General features: G+C 51.9%; 7 protein-coding genes across 9 annotated transcripts; 3 read left to right on the top strand and 4 right to left on the bottom strand.

Annotated features, from left to right (window-relative positions):
* Positions 1 to 9: 9 nt before the first annotated feature.
* Positions 10 to 1,000, bottom strand: LOC120895250. Its single transcript, XM_040298416.1, has 2 exons — positions 324 to 1,000; positions 10 to 241 (listed from the first exon to the last, which is right to left on the bottom strand). The coding sequence occupies exons 1-2, from the start codon at positions 874 to 876 to the stop codon at positions 99 to 101; spliced, it is 696 nt and encodes a 231-aa protein (XP_040154350.1). The 5' UTR covers positions 877 to 1,000; the 3' UTR covers positions 10 to 98.
* Positions 1,001 to 1,172: 172 nt separating this feature from the next.
* LOC120895253 lies at positions 1,173 to 4,700 on the top strand. Its single transcript, XM_040298419.1, has 3 exons — positions 1,173 to 2,066; positions 2,142 to 2,818; positions 3,878 to 4,700. The coding sequence occupies exons 1-3, from the start codon at positions 2,006 to 2,008 to the stop codon at positions 4,592 to 4,594; spliced, it is 1,455 nt and encodes a 484-aa protein (XP_040154353.1). The 5' UTR covers positions 1,173 to 2,005; the 3' UTR covers positions 4,595 to 4,700.
* On the bottom strand, positions 2,882 to 3,486 carry LOC120895252. The gene is made up of 2 exons (XM_040298418.1): positions 3,085 to 3,486; positions 2,882 to 3,011 (listed from the first exon to the last, which is right to left on the bottom strand). The coding sequence occupies exons 1-2, from the start codon at positions 3,239 to 3,241 to the stop codon at positions 2,944 to 2,946; spliced, it is 225 nt and encodes a 74-aa protein (XP_040154352.1). The 5' UTR covers positions 3,242 to 3,486; the 3' UTR covers positions 2,882 to 2,943.
* A 114-nt stretch (positions 4,701 to 4,814) lies between the features above and the next one.
* Positions 4,815 to 5,920, top strand: LOC120895249 (NADH-cytochrome b5 reductase-like). Its single transcript, XM_040298415.1, has one exon. It carries the CDS (start codon positions 4,854 to 4,856, stop codon positions 5,883 to 5,885), a length of 1,032 nt encoding a protein of 343 aa, XP_040154349.1. The 5' UTR covers positions 4,815 to 4,853; the 3' UTR covers positions 5,886 to 5,920.
* LOC120895246 (cytosolic carboxypeptidase 6) lies at positions 5,813 to 11,808 on the bottom strand. Of its 3 annotated transcripts, XM_040298409.1 has the most exons (6): positions 11,578 to 11,808; positions 11,402 to 11,467; positions 7,445 to 7,938; positions 7,006 to 7,374; positions 6,592 to 6,907; positions 5,813 to 6,517 (listed from the first exon to the last, which is right to left on the bottom strand). In XM_040298409.1, exons 1-6 carry the CDS (start codon positions 11,636 to 11,638, stop codon positions 5,895 to 5,897), a joined length of 1,929 nt encoding a protein of 642 aa, XP_040154343.1. In that variant the 5' UTR covers positions 11,639 to 11,808; the 3' UTR covers positions 5,813 to 5,894. The 3 variants fall into 3 exon arrangements, with proteins under 3 accessions (XP_040154343.1, XP_040154344.1, XP_040154342.1); XM_040298410.1 differs by lacking the exons at positions 11,402 to 11,467; positions 11,578 to 11,808 and adding an exon at positions 8,214 to 8,295; XM_040298408.1 differs by lacking the exons at positions 11,402 to 11,467; positions 11,578 to 11,808 and having other exon boundaries at positions 7,445 to 8,187.
* LOC120895251 (histone H3.3A) lies at positions 8,265 to 10,846 on the top strand. The gene is made up of 3 exons (XM_040298417.1): positions 8,265 to 8,377; positions 9,804 to 10,085; positions 10,205 to 10,846. Exons 2-3 carry the CDS (start codon positions 9,804 to 9,806, stop codon positions 10,331 to 10,333), a joined length of 411 nt encoding a protein of 136 aa, XP_040154351.1. The 5' UTR covers positions 8,265 to 8,377; the 3' UTR covers positions 10,334 to 10,846.
* A 934-nt stretch (positions 11,809 to 12,742) lies between the features above and the next one.
* Positions 12,743 to 14,531, bottom strand: LOC120896689 (ionotropic receptor 75a-like). Its single transcript, XM_040301016.1, has 3 exons — positions 13,755 to 14,531; positions 13,549 to 13,705; positions 12,743 to 13,495 (listed from the first exon to the last, which is right to left on the bottom strand). The coding sequence occupies exons 1-3, from the start codon at positions 14,280 to 14,282 to the stop codon at positions 13,092 to 13,094; spliced, it is 1,089 nt and encodes a 362-aa protein (XP_040156950.1). The 5' UTR covers positions 14,283 to 14,531; the 3' UTR covers positions 12,743 to 13,091.
* Between the last annotated feature and the right edge of the window lie 415 nt (positions 14,532 to 14,946).

Below are 14,946 nucleotides of genomic sequence, written 5' to 3'. Positions count from 1 at the left end.
TCGATAATATCACAGTGAAACTATCAGCTACGTTCCTTTATTCGTTTATACTTGTTTACAATTGCTATACAGAGTTTAAGCTCGCGTTAGATCCCGTTTTAAACCGCTTTCGTGCAGTATGCAAAGCTGGGATTGATATCGTTCGAAGCGACTATCCGCACGTCCGAGCACGTCTTGAACGTTTCCTGCGGTCCGCAGCCAAGCCGGCCACTTCCATCCTCACAGTAGCCCCAGTTGTTACCTGCAAGTGATAAGCACAACACAAACACACCGCGATTATTTCTGTGTCTCCGTGCACATGGCTGCTGGAAAAGCACACTTACCCGCGACATACGTCCAGCGGAAGATGCAATGGCTGCAGGTGAGCGAATCGGGCAGCTTCAGATTGATCCGATACTCGCCCACCGCCGTGGAGGGCAGAACCCAGTTCCTGCTGCCATCAGCCAACGACAGCGGGTACTGGCTGAAGCACGCCTCATCCTCTGCCCCACCAACATCCAAATTGCACAGATCGAAGTAAAAGTAGCCACGGTGGTTTGCCGTCAGCCGAATGCGCGCCTCAATCACGCTTCCCCGCACGTACTGCCGCACGATGTCACCCGGGCCGAACGGTCCGCCCAGCTCGTGCAGACGGGGCCGTGCATCCCCGTAGTTGTCCCCGCACACGCCGCACTTGCCGTTGTGCGTGCCCCACTGCACCTGGAAGCCACCGCAGAACAGCTCGTTGTCGGTGTAGTTGGGCAGGGCGGATGGGTTGCAGCGCCACCGCGATCCTCGTGCGATCGGGTCCAGCGCCATACCGTGCCCATGGACGCTGGCAAGAAGCGCACAGCTGATCCAGAGTAGTGCAGCCGAAACCGTTAATCGGTCTGCCATGATGTGTTTTTTGTTTGTTTTGTGTACACAATGTCTCGGCAAGTGTTCAATGTTTGACTGAGAGGAATTCGCGCGCTGTGACACGTTTTTAAAGCGCGCCTTGCAAGCGTGTTATCTTTGCAACTGTAGGAGAAAGGCAAACTCGGCTAGCTTAATATGTGCGTCTGGAGAGATAACGATCGATTTTATGGCGATGGTTGTTCACAACTAAACAGCACTTCAGAATTGAGCCTCAGATTGGAGACTGTGTGTGCTCTACTGCCTCCCTTGCATTACTCCGAGACACTGCGAGCCTAGGGCCGGAAGGAAGAAAGTGTGAATTCACGAAATTCGTTGCTTGATGATAACCGGAATTTGCTTTGCAGATTAAGTGGGAAATACGGGGCAATGGCGTGATGTTAATAAGGCCCGAAAATTGGGTTTATTACCCGTGATGTTTGCACATCATCGTTATCAGTATTGCGGAAACTGTGCACGTTGGCGCGCTGCCCTTGCAAAACGAAAGGAACCGTTTGGCCAACGGTGCTGCACCGCGTGAGGATGATTTTTAGTTTTTATTGTTAGGAGGTGGTGTTTAGCCAGAGGACAGAGAGAATTGCTCCATATACTTGAGAGCGATAGGGGCCGTGGATGATGCATCCACTCGATCCGAGGGGAAGACCAGTGAATTCATTCATATTTTTTTTGCCTAAGAGTGTTTGTGATAATCTGCAGAAAACATCGAGAAGAAACGTAGTCCATAAAACAGTAAAACGAAGCAGGATTAGGGCTAGTTCCTAGAAATGAACCATTTTTGCAACGGTCAAATACAAAATAAACGGTCATTTAGTTAGTGACGCGTATTTAGACATAACTTATCTTTCAAAAGAGCATATATTTTACTTTTAATTTTGAATCATGTTCAGTAAATCATTTCACTGAAATGATGCCGCGCTTTGCATTTAGAATTGTGAATGAAATTTGAATTTGAAAATGTAGTTATCTTGCGCAGAAATCTTTGCATATACAAACCTTGGCTCACAAAAAGTTGTTTACAAAAGGTGAACTGTCAAAACAAGCAAGGACGCCAATCTCCACCATACCATCAGGAAAAAGAAAAAAGGATAAACATCAATTGCTCCCCAGTGATATGTTCGAACGTTATCTCACAGCCCTTCAGTATCCTCGCGTAGGACAGCTAAATATCGATGGTAAGATGGTCCACAGTCCTCGCCCTGGACATTTTCACATTCATTCCCCTTCTCACAACCATCACATGCCCACAGATCCGAAGGATTTCCGCTGCTTCATGATGTGGCTGGAGGATCAGAAGATTCGCTTCCTGCCGATCGAAGAGCGGGAACCGCTGCGGAAGGTAAACGCACCGGACGAGTGGAACCGGGCGTACGAAAAGTACAAGAAAGACATCAAGGTGCCGGAGCACCTGAAGTCGAAGCAGGAGCAGGTAACGTGGCTGCTGCTGTACGCGATCCGGCTCGAGTACACGGACAACGCGGACCAGTACCGCGCGCTGACCGGTGCGCGCAAGCTGCAGCAAGAGTCGCAGAAAACGACCGTCCCGGAGGTACAGTCGGCGAACCCGTTCGACAGCTTTGACTTTACCAGCGCGGACTTTGAGGAGGGCTCGTGGAAGCTGGCCGAGCGGCTGGGAATCGCCTACCATCCGGATCATCTCGTGTCGCTGCGTGCGGCCGCCAAAGTTATCAGCGGTGCGTACAACAGGGAAGCGCTGAAGGAGCGTCCCATCACCGGGCAGCCGTTCCCGATCGAGCAGGGCAGCGGGATGGGCCTAGAAGCCGACGAGGAGCTGGAGCAGTGCGCAAGGATAATGCGCCTGCTGCAGATTCAAAACATTCGCACGCTGCAGACAACGATCAACGAAACGATCGTGGCGGTGCAGAATGTGACGGCCGATCCGCGCACCGACACGAAGCTGGGGAAGGTGGGGATGAAGTAAGTGGTAGGCAATTTCCTCTATTTTTTTTTTATTGTGACACAACGGGGCTCGGGGTGGAAGGAGGATCCTTTATTTTAATACTAAACTCAACTCAACTTAAACTGAAAAAGCTATTTTTGCACTCTTTCGCCAAAAGGGTACACATCGGCTAGGCGTGCAATGCCTATACTGCCGGCGACTGAAAGGAAAGAAAAGTTCGTTTATTATAATCGTTGCTGGAAAGCGTACGCGTTAGCGTTCAGTATACGTACCGGCGGCAATGCCCAGCATTGTGAAGCGGCCAAGAGGTTTCGTTCTTTTCTGTGCCTGCACTGCTATGTAGACGCCCATGCCGATTACACCGAACCCGCTAACTAGGCGACAGGGTAAACAGTCCTTGTGTCGGTTGGAAACAACGGAATCGGTCATTTTTAGTTCTTCTGCGAGATGGTCGTCGGCCGGTTTTAGAAGATGTTGCTCTGCAGGAGTTTGTTTTCCTTCGTGTTGTCACCGAGCCACAAGTCACGTTCTGTCAAGTGCCGCTTCGCTATTGTTTCTTTTTAGGATGATAAATTGTCCTCATCATAAGCCAACTCGTTTTTTAGAAACAATTATCGAATTGGCACATCAAAAAACGATTATTCGATTTGATTTTGATCAATTTTCTCTTGTTTTGCTTTTTCAACTGTGGCATTGTTCTTCTCTATTCATCTTGGCAAGAAGGTGCGCCCTTGAACTCCCTCTTCTAAACGCAACCCCCAACTGTCATTCACCCATTTGACGTATCGCAGACAATACAAAACAAGGCCCGCGGCGAAGAAAGACACACTCAGCAACTCCCTTCAACGGTGTTTTATTTGTTTCGCAATTGTTCGTGGCGAATGAAAATGTTTGAACGGTATCTAGCTGCCCTGCAGTACACCGGCACCCAGCCCGTCAATATCGATGGTAGGTGAAACGCGTTGCTTGGCCTCCACAACCCCACACACACACACATCGATATGCCCGTTAACCGCTCCGTTCCTCCGGAAAACTTCCTTCCATTGCTTCTTTGCAGATCCGAAGGAATTTCGCTCGCTGATCTCATGGCTGGAGGACCAGAAGATACGCCACTACACGATCGAAAACCGGGAGCAGCTGAAGCAGCTCGGCTCGGTTGACGTGTGGGACGCGGCGTACGACAAGTACAAGACCGATGTCGGTCTGCCGTACGAGCTGGCCACGCGCCAGGAGCAGCTGACCTGGCTGCTGCTGCACGCCGTCCGGCTCGAGTACTCGGACAACGTGGACACGTACCGGCCGCTGAGCGGGGCGCGCAAGGCGGAGGCCGAGCAGAAGAAAGCGACCGCGCCGGAGGTGAAGTCGACCAACCCGTTCGACAGTCTCGACTTCACCAACGCCCAGTTCGAGGAGGGTGCGCGCAAACTGGCCGACCGGCTCGGCATAGCCTACCATCCGGACCATCTGGTGTCGCTGCGGGCGGCCGGCCGCGTCATTCACGACTGTCTGAACCGGGAAGCGCTGAAGGAGCCGCTCATCACCGGGCAACCGTACGTTGGGGTTGGGGCCGCCGCCGTCGGCAGTAATGGAACGCCGGCTGGCAAACCGCCGACGCCCGCGCCCACCGAACGGGAGGTGGAAAAGGCCGCCCAGATACTGCGGTTGCTGCAGATACGGAACATGCGCTCGCTGCAGACGACGATAAACGAGACGATCGTGGCGGTGCAGAACGTGACCGCCGATCCGAAGACGGACTCGGCGCTGGGGAAGGTGGGCGTGTAGTGGGCAGCGGGAAGCAATACTTGTGATACGTACAACTGCGTACATACTTAAACTATGTTATTAATTAATAAAACTCCGGTCAATCATTGTTTCTATTTAATGGAAAGGTTGTTCGTTTCCAGCTCCTTGGGTGTTGGTAGAGTGGTCGAGTTGCGTCAGCACACACATTGTTGAAGTGTGTGTGTTTTCGTGTAAACAGAGCCGTCTTCTGTCAAATGGAACAAAGTTTTTTGCAATCCTTTCGGACCGACAGTGCGAAATGAGCCAAGAAGATCCGACCTGCTGTGGCTCCGGCTGTACCAACTGTGTGCTGGACGTGAAACCATCCAAACACACGCTCCCACCCGATGTGGTCAACGTGTTCGATCGAACGTACAAACAATTCCGGTGCGAGTGCGTTACCCCGGCAGCGGACAATGTGTTCCGGTTTCGCTTTTGCTACGTTCCGGCCATCGGTGACGAGCGCGAGCAGCTGATCGTACCTCCCGGATGTCATCTAATGCTGCGAGCGCTTCGATCCGCCCTCCACCAGCCCGACCGGAAACCGGACAGGAGTGCGGAAGATAACCCCTTGCTACGTTGGTGGGAAGCGAATCCCGTCCAGCCCGGAGGAGAGGAGCATGCAAAACAAAAAACGCTTGAAAAGCACGACAAAAGTGAAGACGACCTGTACCTCAGCCGGCCCTACACACCGATTGCGTTCGACCAGGAGCACGGCACATTCGATGTGCTGATAAAGCTGGAACCGGGCGGTCAAATGACGAACCACCTCGTAACGCTGTCGGCCGGATCGCGCACCGAGTGGAAGGGTGTGTATGGAGATTTCCTGTGGACGCGCAATCGGTACCGCCATGTGGTCGCTTTCGTGCAGGGCGTTGCCATAGCGCCGGTGTACAGCACACTGCGATCGATTCTCGACGACGAAGGGGACGAGACCCGGCTGACGCTTTGCGCATGCTTTCGCAACCTTGCCGGTGTGCTGCTCCGGGACGAACTGCGCTCACTGGCCGGCTACTGGAACTTCGCGTACGCCATCTACCTGTCCCGGCGTACCTGCGCGTGTGCTGCGGCCGGGGTGGAGCGATGCAATTGTCTCGCCGCCCGCCTGCGCTACAACGAACCCATCCACGACCGGCGGCTAGCAGCGGCGGAAATCGAACGATTGCTCCAGCGACCCCTAGCCGATGGCAAACCTTCGCTGCTGGTGCTACTCTGCGGTACCGAATCGTTCACTAGCTTTATTAAGTCTACCGTGGAGAAGTTGGAAATAGAAAATTGCTACACGTTTTAGCACCGAGGTCTAGGCCTTGCGCGAGGACGATTTGACCGTGTGCCGGCGGATCTTTTCCTTCTCCCGCTCGAGCGTCTTGCCGGCCGTGGCCTCCTCCAGGCCGCCGCGCGTCAGCTGGTTAAAGTCGATGATCGTGAGGTGCGGTTTCGGCGGCACGCTCAGCATCTCGATCGGTGGCATCTTCGATTCTGCCGCGGTCGACCCCGCCTGGCCCTTGCCCCTGCTGCCCACCTTCAGCCGAAAGTCGCTGGAAAAGTCGAGATTGCTGAACCGGGCCGCCTGTATGTTGGACAGCGAAAACTGGTCCTGGTGGATGTGGGGCCGCATCCGCAGTCCACCACCACCGCCGCCGTGCCCCGGATGGCCGTACATGTACCGCACCGGCGACCCATCCTCCGAGGTGGCACTGTCGTAGCAGATGGACAGGTCCGTGTAGCTGATCGGTGCGTACGCGCGGGTCGTCTTGGGGCGCACCCGCACCTCGCTGCGCGTTTTCGACCGTGCCCGCGGGCGGTGCGTCCGTGGACGGCCCTTGCGCGGCCGCAGCTCGTCGACGGGCGGGATGGGCAGAATGTTGGTAAACCGGTAATACTCCAGAAACGTGCGGGCGAGGTTTCTTCCGATTCGCATGTCTGAAAGCAGAAAAGACGGAATGGATTATCAGCGCGTCAGTAAAAGAAAAAAGTGTGTTGCTCGCGACACCTACACCCATCCTCCGTGTACTGGGTGAGAATGTTGGTCCCGTTCAGGAAGTAGCCGCACATCGACACCTCCAGCGTGTACGTGTTGACGTTGTCGCTGAGCGCCTCGACAAAGTAGCGCCGCGCCGTGCCCGACTTCCGGTCGTCCGCGTTGAACATCATGTGCTCCTGGCAGAAGTCCTCGCACTTGGTCGCAAACAGCTTCGGGAAGACGAGATGCCGCTCGTACCGGTACACGTTGTCGTACGTGCTGCCGTAGATGAACGTCCCGGTCAGGCTGGAGTGGGCGTGCAGATCGATCACAAAGTCCACCTGATAGCACTGCCCGAAAGGGGAAACGCGACAATATTAAACCCACTGGTCTGCCCGACCCCCTCGTCCTAACCTCCCCCCCCCCCCCCCCCCCCCATCGGACTTACACTGGAATTGTCGTACTCCTTCAACATCTTCATCACAGCCGATAGGGTTGGGTGCGTGTACTGGGACAGCCGGTTCCACGAGCGGTTCAGATCGTGCCCGATCACGTTGCACCGGTTGTTGCCGAGGAACACGCCGTCCGGGTTGAGCATCGGCACGATCTTGAACACCACGTGCTCGCGCAGCGCCTTCGAGATGGGCTGGTTGGCGGCGGCCAGAAACTCGATCAGCCCCTGCACCACGTACGAGGCGGGCGACTCGCCCGGATGTATGCGCGCCAGTATGACGACCATGTGGATCACGTTCTTCGGGTCCATCTTGTCCGGTTTCTTCACGTCGTCGAACGTGATCAGCTCGAGTTTGCGATTTTGCTAGAAACAACACACGAACGCCCTGTTTAAGTAGAAATGTTCCCCAAACAAAGTCCCAAACCACACTTACGATGCTCATGCCGAGCGAGGACCGCTCGAACGCTTCCGGAAACTTCAGCTCGACCGCGTTCAGGTACGCCTGCATCTTGGAGTAGGAGTAGGGAAAGGTAAGCGCGAACTGGTACACCTCGTCCTCCTTGTCGAACCCGAACGCGAAGCTCAGCACGTAGTGGTTCTGGTGCACGGGCGACTTGTAGTAGAATACCTCACACCGGGGCAGCCGCTGCCACTTGGGCCGGCTGGTCGACTTTACCAGCGGCGTCATGCCGTCCTTGAACAGGTTGCGGCTCTTGTTCATGTTGACGATGTTGAAGATGACGCGCTGGTCCTGCTTCACGTTGTCCACGGTGAAGTTGAACCAGAAGCGGTACCGCGGATTGCACGTGTCCGGCCGAAGGAACAGATCGTACTCGAACTCGCCTACTAGGTCGACCCGCCCGAGGTTGCCCGTTTCGAACGCCGCATCGAAGCACAGGTGGCCCCGTTTCGCTTTGCCACTGTGTCCTGGTTTGGGGGCGAAGAGAGAAAAAGAGGGCAAAAGGAGGGAAGTTGCATTATATTTTACATCGTTTGAAATAGAAATTTTAACATTTTCCTGTTTTTTTTTTTGAATTTCAAAAACACGCCGAAAACTAAGCAAAGACACACGGGCTGAGAACACAGCAGCACCTACTAAACGCATGCGTGTTTTAGCGCGGGAGAGTGCGAGCGAGCACGATAGCGCTCCCACTCGCCGGCAGTGCCGCGTGCGCGCAAGCGAAACAGCACCATCTACCCACCCCGCACGTTGGTGTGTTGGTGTGCGCACTTGCAGGTCGGGAAAAGCCACACCACACACAGAGACGTCATTACTTCTTGGATCTTCTTGACGAGCGGAAGCTACTTTTGCCCGTGTGAACTACGATTGTTGTGCGTTAAACAAAGCAGCTAGAGCAAGAGAGAGGTAAGCAGTGTTCCCCCCATCCCACTCACTCTCGATGGGTAGTGGTGGGCCCGTCCGCTTGCCCCCTCCGAGCGGTAGCGCTAGCGCTCCACAAGGGTCAACCAAAGGCGCGTTATTCCCGGGAAGAAAAGAACGCGCTTCGTGTGTCCCCGAGTGAAGCGAAAAGTGAAAACTCTATTGGCAATTGTTCACCCTTTCATTGGTGTGTGTGTGTGTGTGTGTGTATGTGACTGCAGAAGGGACACTAGCGAGGTGTGTGTGTGTGTGTGCTGGTAATATGCTTCGCAATGTGTTGTGAAGGCTCGCGCGCTTGAACATTGACACGGTGGGGCGATGAATGAACATGATGTTGGGCAGCAATTTTTGAATGTGCCTCGATCGCGCGCGCGATGTTCCACCGCCAGCGACGCCATTTTGTTGTGTGAGCAGCGATACTAAGCTGGAAGTAGTTTGTGTAGGGGGAGGGGGTTGAGGAGGCGCTGGTGCTGATGCGTTTCAACTGTGGACTGCTTTGTCGAACTCCCCCCCAACCCACCAAGTGGAGTTGAGTTTTTTCTCACAATTTGAAGCACAAAATTATGTTGTGTTTCGTGTGATTGAATTTTGCGTCATTTTAACTGCATTTGCTTGACGGAAAAAAACGGTTCAAGGTATTGTGCGCAATCGTTGTTTTGAGAGAATGTTCGAGTGTGTGTGTGTGCGTGTGAAGTTTGATGAAATGAAATTTAAACAACACACGCAACGTGCAGAATTTGATTGTCAAAGAATGATTGTTTAATAAATTTGCTATCTTTTCGCATTGTTTTGATATTTTTTTTGAAACAACATTATTAAATTTTTATGTTTGTTTTGTTTAGTTTATCAGATTAAAAGCGAATTGAAAACATCGATTTTTGCACTTTTGCGTGTTAATATCATTTAGGACATTTTCCCATTTTCTATTGTTAATTTCTGCACACCACCGCGTTTTATTGGAATTATGTTTTTGTTTTGATTGAATGTTATGGCCTGCTGGGATAAAGGGCAGCCGACATCTTGGATTTAGGGGTTTTCTTCACCGTGCAAGAATAGGGCTGGAATTAATTCCACCGCTTGTGGTTTAAGGAGGAAAAGTATGTGTTTGGTTGGCTTGGGTTATTGATTTTCTCGAGCTTTTTGGCGGGGAGCGTCAGTGCGCATGTCGCCCCGTTTCACAAGCAGCGGCTGGCTGACTTTCGAAGAAGCAGAAACCGGTTTTCCACCTTCTTTTTCATGCCAAGCGAGAGAGGGAGAGAGAATTTCAGCGCGTGTTTGAGAGAGAAAAGGAGAGCGATTAGGTTGTATCCACCACCACACCGTTTCTACTACTGCATTTTGGTGTTTTGTTCTAATGAAACTTTTCTTTTTTCCTTTTCATCGAATCCCCCCGGTAAATAATACGGTGTAGATGGCACGTACCAAGCAGACCGCCCGTAAGTCGACCGGAGGAAAGGCTCCGCGCAAGCAGCTGGCCACCAAGGCCGCCCGTAAGAGCGCCCCGTCCACCGGTGGCGTGAAGAAGCCGCATCGCTACCGTCCCGGTACGGTCGCGCTGCGTGAAATCCGTCGGTACCAGAAGTCGACGGAGCTGCTGATCCGCAAGCTGCCGTTCCAGCGGCTGGTGCGTGAGATTGCGCAAGATTTCAAGACCGATCTGCGCTTCCAGTCGGCCGCCATCGGCGCCCTTCAGGTAGGAAACGTTTCTTTTGCCAGCCGGGGGGGGGGGGGGGGGAACTCTTCCCTCCGTAGTGTAATACCTTTCTTTAATACTCATTTTTCCCAACCAACAACAACACACACCACCCGCAGGAGGCCAGCGAAGCTTACTTGGTCGGTCTGTTCGAGGACACCAACTTGTGCGCGATCCACGCCAAGCGTGTCACCATTATGCCGAAGGACATTCAGCTGGCACGCCGCATCCGCGGCGAACGTGCTTAAGAAGCATATTGGATTAGTAATAAAATTTTCTTAAAACACTATATTATAATTTTAAACAAAATGATGCAACTACCATATGCGTACAATGCGCGATGGAGGAGAGGGAGAAGGAGGAGAGCAAAGCAGAACTTTGATAAACATTGAACACAAACTTTGATGAACCAGAACTTTGATAAAAACACATAACATTGAAAAATAAAACATGAAAAAAAATGAAATCAGCAAAACGAAAAACGATCGTTAGATCGATTTGGCGCTGCATATTTTCCAACATGATTCGATCTCCCAAATCAGCTTGAAATGGGCAGCAAACGAAAGAGTTGCGATGGGTAGGTGATGCGATTGCACGTATATGTGGCGCACAGGCTCCGTCTGTCGCCAATTGATTGATTGGATTGATTGAACCGTACATTCATAAGTATTTGGAAAAATAAATAGGTCAACGTTCGATGTTGCAAATTACAATAACATACGATTATCGATAATATTAATGCAAACAGCAAAAAAAAAAAAGAATACAACAATTATCTAGACATATTCTGCATTTCTCTTCATCTTACAACACAAACACTTTTACTCTACATTCTCGGAAACCCCGGTATTTCATCCCTGGGAGCACAGTCATCCTTTCTTGCTGTGTCCAACAGACCACTAAACCTGACAGAGCAAGCAAGCTTTTGATTTGTCGTTGCCTGGGATGGCGAGATGCGTTTCCGAAGCAAATTAACCGTAACCATGCGTGTCCAGTAAATAGTACCGGCAATCGATGGCTTAATTATAACACACAATTATTAGCAGTTCGTCAACCGTATATAATTGAGGCCCCCCTATTTTCACAGTAATTCGTAATAAAATCTTAATGGAAAAATACATTTTCTAGATGGTTAATTTCGGTGGCACTTTCTTTTCTCCGAAGTACGGTCAGCTAATTCCAATCCGAAAAATGATGGTGCAAAGAGATGAAGGTGTTATAGTAATTAGTAATTCACTGCAGCCTGAGTGCAAAGCGTTTCCTTCGAGTGAGTGCTGCTGCTACCACTACTACTACTACAGCATTGCACCACTTACCTGGAGGTCGAACGATTACACGGCTCACATTTCCAAGTCCTCCCTCACCGTCGCTGTCGTCACTGTCTGAAAAAGGATGAAAAACAGACCACAAACACAAAACGTATTAGAGCGTTTGCCAGCGAAGGGAAAACACTACATTTAGAACTTTTCGATTTTAGCGCAGTGGCAAACACCTTCTTCCGCCCGCTGATACATGCTCGTATGGGCGAGCGGATCACACGCATCCGGATTCATGCTGGGAGGGGTGGGCTGGTGTGCCTGTCCGTGGAGCCACCCAAAAACAACGTCGATAAAAACAACTATTCCCCTGTTCGCGAGACGACGATCCTTCACTCTCCAATGTTTGCACCGGAGGTCCGTCGGGATCGAATGGGTGCAACTTACTGAAGCCCTCCAACAGATCGAAATCACACCAAAGACGACCGACCGTGTGTGTGTATGTGTCTTGCCGAGCCCGGGGGTATCTCAAAGCCGCACACCCCCACCCCCAACGGCCAAAGCCCCCATTTTTCTTGGTGAAGTTGAAGAAGGCAGGACCTTCTCTTCTAACCCGTGTGGAGCCCCACAGATGGGAATGATGGAGATGTTGGTGCAAAAGGTGTGCCGCACAGCACACACACACACCCGCACATACGCACTCCTCCTTTATGGGGCCATTACAGGGAGATGGAGCTCATACGTTGGGTGCAAAACGCGACTCAGCCACACTCAGTGTGTGTGAAGTGTGGCAGGCCCATAATGCATGCACACACCACCATTACCACCATCATTGGGGTGGTAATGGCTGCGTACATTGGCCACGTGGTCTCGTGCGAGTTTCTATGCTTGGAACCACACTTGGGTGGGCTTGGGTGTGGTGAACCAGGCCCACTTGGGGACGTTATGGGTTACGGGAATCCCCTCGTTTGCGTTCGCCTGTCTATCAAACATAATGTGCAATATTCTATTGCGCCTATCGAAGAGGAGAAAGAGAGCGAGGGTGCGTGATGTCACGGTGTGAACGGGCAGTAACGGTGGAAATGCATGAACCTTTCTGGGGGGGCCCGAGCGGCGACCGCCCAGATGCACACAACCAAGCCTCGACGCGTCAAAGCTAATGAGGCTCCACCAAGGTACGTCGTCCTTCGTGCAAAATTTCCCGCGTGGCAACGGATGCAACGGTTTTCAAACGGCACCTTTACACCGTGTGGCTGATAAACGAACCGATGCCTCGGCACGATTACCATCAAACAGTAAAGGTAGAATGTGGCAGTTACCACCGATCCGTCGCTGCAGCCGGGCTGAGTAGAGCAAGTGTTGGTTGGAAATCAATTTTGAGAAAGTTTCACCTTCTTTTTCTCGGAGGAAGTAGCGAAATAAACGGCAGCGTTGAAGACTAGTTCTCGTGTATTTGCGTTTAACATGCAACGTGTTGTTTGTAGCCCAACGGGCTTGTTCGGGGTAGTCAACGATTAAGTGGTTTTGATAAAGAAGTAGTGCTGTGTGCGGTAGTTTCTAAGGATAACACATGTGCTGACGAGTTCATAGTGTTGTGATTACCCGCAGGAGTTTGTTAAATATGGTGCTGGAATGTATGCCAGTTTCTTTCCGTTTTGAGATGGGTGGATAGTTGCATGTTGAGCCAAACATCCCATATCGAAGGGGCACCTGGAAGCCGCCCCTCTACGCCCATCGTCATTGTGCCTGTTTAATTAAGCCAACGGAACCCCGCCGGAATGGCTCGTATCTGCCGCTCGTGCCACCAGGTACGAAGGCGCAAGAACAAAAGCTCCGATGCGAGTAATGCTGCGCTGGCGGCCATACCAGCGGCCAGCAGTACAAACGCGAACCTCACATCCGCCAGATGGATCTGCTCGGTGTGCGTACTGCTCTGTTTGTTGCACTTGGGCCGGGGCGTATAGTATCGCGCGTGATGGTACGCCAGCAGGCCGCTTTCCTTGATCAGCTGCAGGTTAATCTTGAACAGCTCCCGCAACGGGCTGCCCTTGATCAGGGGCAGATGGACGGGACGCTGGGGATAGAGCTGGACCTGCTGCAGATCACAGATTTCCCGTTCGGTGAACGTTTCTGTAAAGGCGTTTTGGGCCGTATAAGGTTAGTCAAGCTCTGTAGGTGGACGGATCCCCTAAGGTCCGGACACGCACCTATGATGAGTGCATTGCCGTACGAAGTTTCACAGTGAAACGCATACCCGCCCTGCCGGACCAGCTGCATACCGAACGACAGGTTCACGAATCCTCCATACCTGTTGGGCAGAACCTTCGTTTCGTACAGCTTCAAAGCGGCCGGATTGTTGGTACGCTGCAAAAAAGGCAGGCAAACAGTCGTATAAGAAAACAACCCTTCACACTCTCGCTCCCCTCAGCGTTACGAGAAAAAAGTCACGGTGGTAGCTCAGATTCTCGACCGTCATCTTTATCTCGCTGTCCACCAGCTTCTGCAGCGTGTTGATCGTCTTTGGCGGTGTGATCAGCTGATAGCCCACGATGAAGGAGCAGTAAAACTGGAACAGGATCATCGAGGAGCACATCGCGACCAGTACCAGCACTTGGTTCGAGCTCCACCAAATGATGCGATGGTGGATGCCCTGCTGGCACACCATCCCCAGCGTACCGAGCAGCGACTGTTCCACCAGCCAGTCGAGAGTTGATCTACTGCGACCTGTCCGGTGAATGCAGACGATCAGCAGCGCGATCAGTAGTGCTACCGCGCCAAAGATCAGGCTAATAGCAAGCCAAACAATATTCGTGAACGGAAGCATGAAGATGTTGCTATTGTTCAAACTTTTCGGATGCCGGAACACGGTGTAGAAGCTGCGGGAAAGACAGAAAGAGAGAGTGAGAGATGGAGATAACAGTGTGCAGTGTAGTGTCCCCATAAGACTCGTACGTTCCGTGCGCTATTTCGATGGTTGTTTCGAAGATTGCAATACGCTCCGTCGTGAGTCCAAAGGGAGTGGTCACAAAATCGACCTGTTTGGATTGTAGCTGGCCCACTACACCTCGTGATGAGTTTTTGCCGATCAGATCAAATCGCCAATCTTCGGTTAATATCACTATGAGCCTGTTGGAGAGAGATGGACCATGAACAAATATTTCTATTAGGACAAATGTATGCCTTTCAGGAAGTGAGGTGAGCTACTTGAAATTCAGCTTCATCTCAAGCAACTTCACCAGCTGATAGCTGTGTATGGTTGCGGTGTACGATGTCTGTCTCTTTACAGGGTTGAGGTACTCGATGAATGATTGCGACTGTAGTTTGTCAATGGTCTACAAAGAGGAGGAAGCAGCATTTAGATCCTCCAAACAATTTCCAACCAAGAACACTCCATCTCACCGCTAGCGCTGTCCACAGCTCAATGCCCTCCAGGTCGTGGCTGCGAGCCCGACTTTTGGGCAGCTGGTTCAACGAAGAAACTGTTCCCAACAGCTCGAAACTAACTCGACCCCCACGGCGCTTAACGGTCCCCCGTACATCATACACTTCGAAAATCCTGGGAACATCTGCACGATCGCCACGATCGAACACTAGCATGATGGAGG

This window comes from Anopheles arabiensis, chromosome 2 (assembly GCF_016920715.1).
Source record: "Anopheles arabiensis isolate DONGOLA chromosome 2, AaraD3, whole genome shotgun sequence".
NCBI classification, from domain to species: Eukaryota; Metazoa; Arthropoda; class Insecta; order Diptera; family Culicidae; genus Anopheles; species Anopheles arabiensis.
Note: the sequence above shows the minus strand (reverse complement) of the source record. Positions and strands in the feature narration are given on the sequence as shown.

Coding starts and splice junctions, on each gene's coding strand:
- LOC120895253 (XM_040298419.1), top strand. CDS start 2,006: ATGTTCGAACGTTATCTCACAGCCCTTCAGTATCCTCGCGTAGGACAG. Junction 2,067..2,141: donor AGGACAGCTAAATATCGATG/GTAAGATGGTCC, acceptor ACATGCCCACAG/ATCCGAAGGATTTCCGCTGC. Junction 2,819..3,877: donor CCGACACGAAGCTGGGGAAG/GTGGGGATGAAG, acceptor GCAGATCCGAAG/GAATTTCGCTCGCTGATCTC.
- LOC120895249 (XM_040298415.1), top strand. CDS start 4,854: ATGAGCCAAGAAGATCCGACCTGCTGTGGCTCCGGCTGTACCAACTGT.
- LOC120895246 (XM_040298408.1), bottom strand. CDS start 8,116: ATGCGTTTAGTAGGTGCTGCTGTGTTCTCAGCCCGTGTGTCTTTGCTT. Junction 7,375..7,444: donor CCTCGCTCGGCATGAGCATC/GTAAGTGTGGTT, acceptor TGTTGTTTCTAG/CAAAATCGCAAACTCGAGCT. Junction 6,908..7,005: donor AGGAGTACGACAATTCCAGT/GTAAGTCCGATG, acceptor CCTTTCGGGCAG/TGCTATCAGGTGGACTTTGT.
- LOC120896689 (XM_040301016.1), bottom strand. CDS start 14,282: ATGGGGACACTACACTGCACACTGTTATCTCCATCTCTCACTCTCTCT. Junction 13,706..13,754: donor TAACGCTGAGGGGAGCGAGA/GTGTGAAGGGTT, acceptor CCTTTTTTGCAG/CGTACCAACAATCCGGCCGC. Junction 13,496..13,548: donor CGGCAATGCACTCATCATAG/GTGCGTGTCCGG, acceptor TTGACTAACCTT/ATACGGCCCAAAACGCCTTT.
- LOC120895250 (XM_040298416.1), bottom strand. CDS start 876: ATGGCAGACCGATTAACGGTTTCGGCTGCACTACTCTGGATCAGCTGT. Junction 242..323: donor CCGCTGGACGTATGTCGCGG/GTAAGTGTGCTT, acceptor TATCACTTGCAG/GTAACAACTGGGGCTACTGT.
- LOC120895252 (XM_040298418.1), bottom strand. CDS start 3,241: ATGACCGATTCCGTTGTTTCCAACCGACACAAGGACTGTTTACCCTGT. Junction 3,012..3,084: donor AATGCTGGGCATTGCCGCCG/GTACGTATACTG, acceptor CTTTCCTTTCAG/TCGCCGGCAGTATAGGCATT.
- LOC120895251 (XM_040298417.1), top strand. CDS start 9,804: ATGGCACGTACCAAGCAGACCGCCCGTAAGTCGACCGGAGGAAAGGCT. Junction 10,086..10,204: donor CCGCCATCGGCGCCCTTCAG/GTAGGAAACGTT, acceptor CACCACCCGCAG/GAGGCCAGCGAAGCTTACTT.